General features: G+C 35.9%; 1 protein-coding gene across 1 annotated transcript in view; it reads right to left on the bottom strand.

The window, feature by feature from the left end:
• Nucleotides 1–8,830: 8,830 nt before the first annotated feature.
• Nucleotides 8,831–11,343, bottom strand: part of LOC6568459 (octopamine receptor Oamb) — a 33,622-nt gene continuing 31,109 nt past the window's right edge. The window contains exon 8 of the mRNA XM_032740598.1: nt 8,831–9,769. Within this exon, the coding sequence (XP_032596489.1) occupies nt 8,841–9,769 (929 nt within the window). The 3' untranslated portion in view covers nt 8,831–8,840. The remainder of the gene's footprint in view (nt 9,770–11,343) is intronic.

Genomic DNA, 11,343 nt, shown 5'->3' with positions numbered 1-11,343 from the left:
AGGCCGTTTAGGTTTATGGCTTCATGCGGCTGGCATTCCGTTCAGTTACTTAAGCCAACTTTGCGATCTGAGCTAAGTTGGCCAATTTAAACAAACTTTGTAACTGCGATTTTCAACTACGTTTTATGTAACGGCCGAATTCTTTTAAATGGAATTATAACTGCGTGAAAACGAGTGTCAACAACACCACTAAGGTCAAAAGTTATTTGTGGACTTCAAAGTGCATTTGCCAATTTGTCTGACTGACCTAAATTCAATTTTAGCAAATCAGTTATTAAATTGAGTCGAACGTCTGTCAGAAATGATAAGCCAGCCGTCAGCCACCGATACAAGCAGGCCAACAAAAATGTGGTCAGAATTATCTTCACCAGAAAGTGTTTGCAAAAAGTCAAGAAACCAAATGGACTGCGACTGCGGCAGCGACATTGACTCCAGGGTCCATAGTGTGGTCGGTGTTAAGGTGAAGTGGAAGTGGAGTGGAAGCTAGAGTGGCTTAACGATATCCGGTTAGCTTGGCTCTGTTTTGTTTCGTCATAAAAGGGAATCGCTTGCCATTTTTGTGGATTGGTTGCAACCAAAACCTCGTAACGGTGTCGATGTCGTTCTATATGTGTGTACACATTTAAACTCAGAGAAAAAGCCTGTTTCAAATTCAAGTACAGTACCGATATAATACTATTGTTCAATTTGAAAACAAATGACACCCAGAATTCTTAAATTAAGCACAAAGCAATTTATGAAAATTAAAAACGTTCAACTTATTAGTTCGAACATAATTTCTACAATTTGTTAAATTTCGGATCAATTTGTTACATTTTTTTCTGAGTGTATGTATATATACGTATTTTAGCTGTGGAGATGTACTTGAAAATGGGTTATTGAACTGCAAAGTGGCTGGGAAATTCAGCTGTAACCTTTTTCAATGAGGGTATATGGCATTTTCCAGTCGAAATAGCTGCGCAAAGAATCATTCCAACCCCAGCTTGTTCTCCGAGCGCCTTGTCAAGTCTTTTTTTTTTTCCTTTTTTATGTCGTTTATTTCAATGAAACCAATTGCTACTAACTGAGCTGACTGTGTGAAGTTGTTCTGGCTACTGTGTGGCTGTTGTTGCTGTTGATTGCACCGCGGGCGATCATAACAATTAGTCTTAAATTAAGGGAATTAACGCTTTGTGCAAATTGTCAGCACATTGTGAACAGTGTGGGTTGAGTGTCACAGTTGAGCGATTAATGACCAAGGGGGAAAGCGGGTTGTACACTACACGCTACGCTTGGCAACGCATGTTGGCCCTCTTATATTTTGGTCCTCTCTGCGGCTAACCGCAGCAACAACTGCCCTGAAGTGGGATCCATTTAACTGGCTATTAAGCTTCGCATTTTGTTGCCCACATGCTTTACCAAATCATGCAATTATGTGGTCTATTTAGAGCAGGTTGAAATGTACTGCAAGCGAATGTGTTTTATAAATCTGTAACACCTGTTCCTGAGTGTTATAGTTTATTTTTTTCAAAGTAAATGTTGAATCTGAGAATCAAAATGTTGTCGAGCTACAAATCATACAAGTATGATTTATAGTAAATAATAATGATAACATTAAGCAGACTAATATTTTCATGTCTTTATGATAATGGTAAAGGACATAATGAAGTTGTGCAAAAGTTTTTAAGTGCATATCCGACAATCTAAAGTATATATATTCATTATCAGCATCAATAGTTGAGGCGATTCGACAAAATCGATTCAAGTTGCTTTTGCTGCAGCAAAAATAACAATTGTAAATATATAGCTCTCCAATTGATATATAATATATTCTCAAATATTGCTGATAAACTCAATCTGTATATCATTATGATTTGTTAAGATATATAATATATTCTCAAATATTGCTGATGAACTCTATATGTATATCATTATGATTTGTTAAGAATCACGGATTTTGTATTTTCATGTATTTTCATATTAAACAAACTAATATCAAACTTTTTCATGATACTCTTTGGAAGGTCGACTGATTTCAACGTTCAAATTTATTCTTTGGATAATGTGATACAGAAACCAGATTAAACTGCGAAAGAAAATACGAAAATAATCAATAATTCAAATTTATATTAAACTTCGTTAACTTATATTATTAAAATTAACTTCCAATGATTTGATTTAACTAATAAATATGAAAAATTCGTATAACAAAAAATTACCAAGAAAATCGATTTCAAATAAGTGTGAAAAATATATGAAATCCTTAACGCTTTCTCTACTAATTTTTTATCTATACTTTTTTTGTGAATAAGTAAAGGCAAATATCATTCGATTTTAAATACAACACTCAATAAAGTTCAATACTTTATAGGACATAACAAACAAGCACAGCTTAAAAGCAAATGTGCTATAACAGTGGCATACGGTTGAATAACTTTCAGCAACGATTATCCCCTGAAAAGCCAAATTGACTGTGCTTCGTCATGGCCATCGTTTTGCTTTCGTTTCCTTTTAACACATCGTATCACTGTGCAGCACTCTGTAAAACTTTGCCACAACACCATCACTTCGAAAAGTATGTGAACAGTTGTTTGTTTTCCCTCAAACCTCTGCACACTTTCTTTATACCTTATGGCTTAGATGCTGTGTTGATTTTCGCTAGGAGGATTATTGTTCTTGTTGTTGCTGTTGTGCATAAAATCTTGCAACTGTTCATATTTTTGTTTCCGGTCCATTGCTCAATCTGCTTTATAGTTTTGCTTGCTGCCTGAGTTGCGAAAAACTAAAAAGAAATTGTGTGTATGTAAAAAACTCAGAATTTCACATAGCTTTTATGTTGTTGTTCTAGCTGTAAGTGAAGAAGCTCAGTTAATCAGATCCTGTAACTGCACAAAAAAAATCAATCTTATCACTCTAATGTGAGTATTGTATTAGTAAGTAATGCCAAATATTAACATGAAAAAGTCAACCTTTAAAGTTCACATTGTGGTACGATAAATGGTTGCATTATTATCTCCGGCCCACTCTCTTTTCAACATTTTCCTTGCCTCGCTTTTTGTATGCAGATTTGTTTGCTTTATCGATTGTGTGATAGCAGTGACTATTTACCTGCCTTCAGCTCACAGTATCCTATCATTTGTATATGCTCCGCCCCGCCTCTCTCTCATTCTCTCTCTTGCTCTTTATTTGCCTTACCTAGCAAAGCAAACAACTTCTGTGCTTTGGAGGGACTAGGCCAAAGGCAAAGCAAAAACCAAAGTCAAATCCAAAGCCAAAGCACTCAGACAACCAGTTAGGGTCCCTCCATCAAAGGAACTGTGTATAATAATGACTGCATTCAGAGTAGTATGCTACAATTGTCTTTCTGTTTATTTTCCTCGTTTTCTTCAACTCATGTGAAGTTCAGACTTAAATGGTTAACATTCGCCTTACCAATACCCAACTGAGCGAGCGATTTATTTCAAAGTTGATTTGAATAACTTTATACAAAATGTTACTGACACATATTTTACTATTTTTCGTTTTCCAACTTTACCTTTAACAAACTAGGAGGAGGCTAGAAATTTTTCTATGTTTTACGGTTTGTTAATATCATATTTCACTCGATATTGAATTCTGAGCCGGTTTCTGTTTAAAAGAGCAAGTACAGGCACCAGTGATTAGGATAATTAAGTTATCTAATTCCATGAAAAGTATCTGTAATATTAATCACAAATCAACATATTTTACACAACCGTGACCACCATCAGCTCGTACATTGATCGTTTTTCTAATATTATTACTTTCTATAGTTTTTTTTGTTTTTATCAAACTACGTCCTTGTTATACAAAATATTGTTGACAATCATTGATACATTCAGCAATAATCTGGCTTATATCACTAAGCAGACAATATTATATGTATATATATATATATATATATATATATATATATATATACATAGTACATACAGTATTTTCTGCTTAGTGGCTACCTTCTTCAAATCATTTCTTTTTTTAATATAGGACACAATGTTTCTGGGTCTAAAATAACTGAAACCAACTTCATAAAACGAATCAAAACTCTTAGCAGTCGAATTTCCCCTCTCTTTTTATATTTAAAACTTCTTCTCGGTATTCGCCATCGCTACCAAGACTGACTACAGATTTCGAATAAGGTGATGCACAAGTTAATGACGTTAAAATATTTTAGATACAAAGTCACAGATTGTAAATTTCAGATAGTTCAATATGGTTCCTACAAGGCCCTTACATCGATATGGAGTAATAAAGAGGTCAGAGCAATGTCATTACGTATAACCAAAGCTTGGAAAGGCGAAATAGACTTACTAACGCATGCTCTCCGATATCGAAAGTTTTCTTAAGTAAGTTAAATACGAAGGTTACCATTCAAGAACTTAATGATTTAAAAATTTATCTATGTTCCGACTGGATGGGGTATTAAGTAGTCATATCGGATCAGTGCGCGACTTCTTATGCAATTTCTGTTGAGGTTAGCTATTTATTGAAATAAGTACATGTAATATTAGCATGATCCATATACTCTCTATGTATGCTTCTCCTTTTCTCGGCAATGTTAATAGCTAACAGCCATTTTCTGCATTTACAAATTTATAATAGAAAACTTACAAAAGTGAAATAAATCTGCAGAATATATTTTACAAGCACAAATACATATAGCGACTTATTTTGTACGCCATCCACGATGAAACAGATACTATGCAGCAATTGAAATGGTAGTAATATTACATTTCGCACTTAAGAAACTCGCATCATATTACGAATTTAAGCAATGTTAACTTACTTATATTTCGAATTCATTTATATATACGTCGTTTTTCAACATCTTACAGAAAAACAAGAAGGGCTATTTTGGCGTTACGTATTAAATTTCTCTGTAGCTTAGCAATATTGTATGTATAATATATAAATCTATACATGAAGCGATGATTAAAACTATAATCAATCCAGTTGATCAATAATATGTCTATGTTTTTATTATATTTATCGATATTCGTGATAAGGCAGTTATCGATTAAATGAAATAAGCTTAATATGCGCAAGGAATATGAGTACTTATATTCCAAATATACATACATATATGTACTTTATGAGGGGATATTATGGATACAATGCATACTGCTTGGCGCTTAAATTATTATCTGATTCGTGCATACTTTTGGGGATGTGAACTAAGCAGTGTCTCTCTCAGATATTAAGAAAATTGGCTAACTTGGCCTAATCATGGTGCGTTATAATCGTAAAACTATCTCTACTGATCTTCAGGATCTAAGAACTCAAACATTTGTCGAAAACTAAAAGAACGATTTCAAGATCCTGTTCAATGTTTTATTAAATTGTTTAAGGGCATTTTCTAAATATTTTGGTTTATTAAAATCAGCAGGCCAAGGACTATCGAAGATCCTAAGAATCTTTAGATACTGTTTAACTAAATAATTTCTTATCCATACCAGTTGTTTAATTATTTGCATAATGTTTCTTTGAACTTCTATAAAACGTGGAATGAAAATCAATAGTCGTTTCTACTGTTGTTGGTAGCCCTTCGAGATCCTTTAGAAGCTGTGGCTAAGGAACGTTTTTCCCTTTTACACAAAATATCATTAATTTAGCCAAATCCTTATAGATTTTCTGAGAATGTGGTGCAATAGAATTAAGGTTATCAGACTGCAACGAAAATGTATTGATGTAAGAAAATACATATATATTTCCATGGAGTAAAATGCATCGTTATATGCTTACAATTTTGTTATTATTGTTAATAGAGCTTAACCGCATTCATAAAGGGTTTTTGTCTAGACATCATAAGTTAAGCTGAACATTTGCATGTTCCTTGTTTATTCAGGACCTCCATCTGGGCCGCATTCCAGTTGTAAGCAGAAGACAGACAACAAGTTGGTTGGAAGAGTCTTGTTCAGTGTTTTTGTATCTAACGAGTTGAAGCATTTGCAACCTCATCAACCTATCCATGCGAGTACTTGAAAATTGAAATGTTTCAATATTATTATACATATATATCATATATACATATGATATTTATATAAGCCACAAAGTACTTAAATAATCTCAAACTTTAAGCGTGAATAAACTTCGAGTTAAGCATTTTCTCGTTTAATACTCTCCTTAATTAAATCATGAACACATTCTTAATTTATCATTGCTTGTGTTTTTTCTGTAAGTATGAATTGGTATAAAGGCTTAATGTTGTCTACTACCAATGTGTAATTTAGTTTCAGTTAGAGCTCAGGTTGTTGTGAGGAGTGAAAGCTCATCAAATATAGAACTCAATTTGATTAATTAAATCGGTAAATTTAAGACGCACTTAATCTAAATAAGTGTCTGATTGCCGCGCATTACGTCTAAGTTTGTGTAGTCGAACTTGGCACTCAACAGTCAGGCGTGGGTGGGTTGGTTGGGTTGGAAATATTGGGAGTTGCTATGTAGGTGGTGGTTCCGTGTCGATGATAAACAATGGGATAATGTTACAGAGAGGCAGCGAGTGTCTAACTTAAATGAACAATCGATGTTATCTGCTAAAGTTACCTCCACTTGGGCAGCATGCACGTTTTTATGGAAGGTACTTAAATGGGGAAGCTCTGGAACTTTAGCGCCAAGCTAATGCGTTTTATCAATTGAGTTCCATCAAATGAAACACTTTGTAGCGAAAAGAGCAACAAGAAGTACAAGAGGAAGAAGTGAAAGTACCGAAATGAAGCCAAATAAATTGGGTCCCTCCAAACGGAATGTTCATGGCCATGGGGAAGTTCCAAGAAAGTTAGTTAGTTCCGCCCCTATAGCAAATAACCCCTCGCCGCATAAATTAGTTGCTCAATCTTCTTCTTCTTCGACTGCAAAAGGGACGCAGTCCCATTGCGTTAAAAGTATTTATTGCCGCATCCTTCGCCCTAAAGTAGAAAGCAAAAAGATGCTGACTCTGATTAAAGTCGCTTGCCATCTGCTAGTCAAGATTTAATATAAGCAGGCTGTTAACTTGAGGCCATTGTCAAGTGCCCCCATCTGGTTTTAATTGAGTTGCAGTTGCAATCGCCTCTTGCCTTTCACACTTGCCCTTTGATTCTAAAGCCTTGACATTTTTATACCTTGTGGTCATAAAGAGAAGTTTGAAAGTATTCTTCAAAAAATCAACATTTAAGACCATGAGTGCTTGTTTCAAAATAAATCCAGCTGTGAAATCCATATGAAATCTGACCAAACAAGCAAAATATAAAAAAAGAATCAAAACAAGAAGCTTAGTCAAACAACAATTTTAAGATAAATGTCGGGATTCCCATTTGGCATTAACGTTTTTATATACATATTTTAATTATTACAAGAGGCTTTGTGCTAATTTTGAGTAGGTGTTTGTTAAATGGGCTAATTGCGACTCAAAAATTCATTTTAGTACAGTTTCTAATAAGCTGACACAGAAAGTCGAAAAAAAAATAAAAACAAGCCACGACCCACCACTCAAGATTCTTTTTTAAAATAATACTTAAAATGCAAGTATAAAAAACAGTAATTTCAATAAATTAAGTTTGAATTTATTTATAGCACATAGAACATTTAACTAGAATTGTACTTATAATATCGTTTTGTATATATGTACATTTATGTCACATTAATTTATATCATACATATATATGTGAAAGAAAGTCAGAATCTTCCGTATTCACAACAGTTAACAATCAAATAATTAATTCATTATGTATTTTAATATTTATTTTTAAAGTTACAACAATTTCGTTTCGGTTTCTGTAATATTTTTCTGCTATAACATTTGCATACGAATATTTTGTTTTTGGGGAATTTAAAAGGTACAACTCTCTCATTTTGGTTTTTAGCGATAATACCGAAATTTGGCCTGCTCAAATATGCATATACATACCTCTATATATATTGTGCATATATTTGATATTAAATAGACATACATTTAATTACTTGAATATACTGTTTTGTCCTGGTGTCTTCTTTTTTTTTTTTTTGGCTACCTACTTAAAATAAATGTATACATCTTTTATTTTAAATATCTCTTTATAAACAAAATAGAACAATACGAGATTCTTATTGCTGTATTATGTACATTGGATTACATGCATATATTTAGCGCATTCTTACACTCTGAAAAACAGTATATGCCCTAGAATTTGGAAAATCTTTAAGTGTAAAAAATTGTTTTCTTACAAACAGAAATACAAATTTTCTTTTTTTTTTAATTCTCCATTGAAAATTATAATTTTCCCATTCAGAAAAATATTTTACTGCATTTTAGAAGAGATGCTTTAGAAAAGTTAACAATTTTTATATGCTTGACAAAATTATAAAGTATTTCTATGAATTATATTATGATATTAAAAAATCTAGGTCATATTTTTGTTTCATAGAGTTTCAGAATAGAAGAAAAACTCAAAAACAAAGAAAAAAGGTTGGTTTTACCAAATAACATTTGTAACGAATATTTTGAATGTTTATTAACATTTAACTCGAAGTTGTCCCCCGTTGTCGTTCAGCACTGTTCTTAACTTGGCTCAATGGCGCTCTTAGACCCTAGCATCACTATATTCTATGCGCACCGTGCGTCTCGGCCTTTGCCCTCGAAGGGTATTAGAGCTAGTCTCTGTGGCTGCCAGGCTGCGCAGCGCCAGCAGCTCCCGCGGCTACAATTGTGTCCTCTTGGCTGCCCCATTGCCGGCAGAGCTGGGTGCATCGCCCGGTGCCTCAACATAGGAGTAGGAGGGTGTTTCCATGACCAGAGGATGGCATATCTCGTAAACGGGCACCTTGAGGCTTGTCTTGCGCAACCCGCCCAAGCTGCTCTGCGAGCTCGAGCTGGGCCCAAACGAACGTCATCTGCTCATCGCCTCATTCCCCAGATCCGAGTGTGAATGATGCAGTTCACTCTCATCCCCAAAACTATGCGCCGCTGCACTGGGTGTAATGCTGGGCGTTCTGCCCTGTATCCTTATGGCGGACATGTCGGATCCGCGGCGGGAACTCTTTAGGGATACGCTCTGCCTGGAGCAGAAGCAACGGCAGATTATGCGCTTGAAGGCGAAACGAAAGTCCTTAGAGAAGAGAGCATAAATCATGGGATTCACCGCCGAGTTGCAGTAGCCTAGCCAGAAGAGCACCGAGAATAGCAACGGATCCACGCAATCCTGACAGAATGGTCGTATGATGTACATCGTGAAGAACGGGCACCAGCAGAAGATGAACATGCCAACGATAATAGCCAGCGTCTTGGCCGCCTTTGTCTCCATGCGAAAGCGTTTCACTTGTGCCTTGATATTCCGTCTGCCCATCTTTTTGTTGGCTGTGCGAGGATGACCCACAATGCCACCGCCATCGCTGGTGTTGCTTTGCCTACGCGCCAGATCCGGGAGTGCCTTGCTCACCTGCAGATAACAGGTGCTACCGCCATGATGCTGCTGCTGCCTGTAAAGCTGCGACTCGGTTGCCTCGCGCCCATGCGATCCGTTATAGTGCACGGAAAACAGGGCATTGTTCGATGGGCGTCTCTCATCCGATTGCGTTAACTCGTTGATGTTTTCGCTGGATGGATACGAGACGGAGATCTTGATCTTGTCGTGCTGATGATGTAGCCGCCTCGTCGCGTATTTACTCAGCCTCTCCGGCGACGGTGTGCCCAGTGTTGTTGTTGTGCTCTGAGTGCTCCCATTGCTGTGCATCGAATCCTGTTGATTGGAACCGCGTCCGCGATGAATGCGAAGCGTTAAGCGTTGCTCCTCGAAACGTGAGCCAATGCCCTTGGAGCCTATCAAAATGCCAAACAGAGAAAAAGAAAGAGAGAGGGAGAGATTGAGAGTAGAATGAAACATTAGTTCGCACAGACAATTTAACATACTGTTTCCTGTCTCTTATTGAATATTGCTTATCCGCCCCTTTTCACAGCTCGCATACTATTTACTACCAACACTTAGAGAAAAACGTTTCTCTAAATTCAAGCAGAAATGGCAGTAAATTTATATCGATTTGTTTTCCAATTTGTCCAGGATGTTCTGCATTATTCTTGTTTTTAAAATTGATAGTTAAAAACCTCAAAAATGTTGTAATCATGAAACAATTTATACAAGAGCTCTAGGTTTTATTTCAATCTGATTTGGTTTTATTTTTAGCTGATATTAGGATTGATTAAATTACTTAAGTATTAGTAAATATATTCATTCACGATTAAAAAAATAAGTGTACGTGATATACGAAAGAAGAAACTTCTTCAAGATGACAACAATAATAATATTGTTTCTCAGTCTTGAAATTTTGCTGAATTTGCACAAAGTTTCTACTTGATTTGATAGAAAAGGATGTAATTTTTGCTCTAGTGCAAACTGCTGTTTGGCTGTTTGTCCATTCCTTATTGAATATCGCTAATACATCCTGTAACACATAAAACTTAATGCCTACGCTGTTGAATGGCTGTTGCCATTGCCAACTTGGCCTGATGCCAGGCTGCACTTTAGCAAATTAAACGCGTAATTATGCAAATGTATCTTGGCATAAGCGCGACAAGCACTCAATGCTCAAAGCGTCTCTTCTTCCCTTCTTCCCTACCACCTTGCCCCTTGTCATGAATACCCCTTCACCGTCTAGCCGTGGCAACAATATCATCCTTGTTGCGCTTGTCTTAGTAGCGCTTAAGCCGCCATCAAAGCGAACTTTATTTCATTAATAAGCATACATTTGCATAATTTCACACACACACACACACACACTCAGACAGACTTACGCACACAGACGTAAACAGCTTTGGCTCGCTCGCTTTGCATTTATTACTCATACGCACGTTTAACAGCTGTATAAATTTTCATTACAGAGCCGCGTGAGTGTAATGAATAATCAGCACAATAATACCATGTCATTTAGTTTGTTCTTGCTGCTGCTGCTGATGTTGCTGCTGTTGCTGCTGCTGCTGCTGCTGCTGCCTCTTACTGTTCAAATATTTATGTTGCTGTCTTTGTCACAACGAGCCGTTGCCCTAACCTATAGTTAAACGTTTTCCGCTTGTAAGGACATCGACCAGGAAGCACTTCAATATATATCTCAAATATGTTGTCTGCTTTTGACTGTTTGATGTTGTTGTGTTCATGAAATAGTTTAGTACAGTTGAATTGCGTTCAAAGTAATTGCTGCTGGAGCAAGGGTGTCCAAAAAGCATTGAACACTAATGAGAATTCTCGACATGTTGCGGCGATCAAAATTAGTCTTTAAGAAAATCAAAGAATTTCCTGTAGCTCGAAATAAATTTATCTTGAGCCTGATGACATTTTTTTCTATAATTTGTTTGATGTTTTTCAATGAGAGCTTTTCAAATAGTTTTCGTCACTCCAATGT

The sequence above is a fragment of the Drosophila grimshawi genome, unplaced genomic scaffold (genome assembly GCF_018153295.1).
Source record: "Drosophila grimshawi isolate 15287-2541.00 unplaced genomic scaffold, ASM1815329v1 contig_311, whole genome shotgun sequence".
Lineage (NCBI taxonomy): Eukaryota > Metazoa > Arthropoda > Insecta > Diptera > Drosophilidae > Drosophila > Drosophila grimshawi.
Note: the sequence above shows the minus strand (reverse complement) of the source record. Positions and strands in the feature narration are given on the sequence as shown.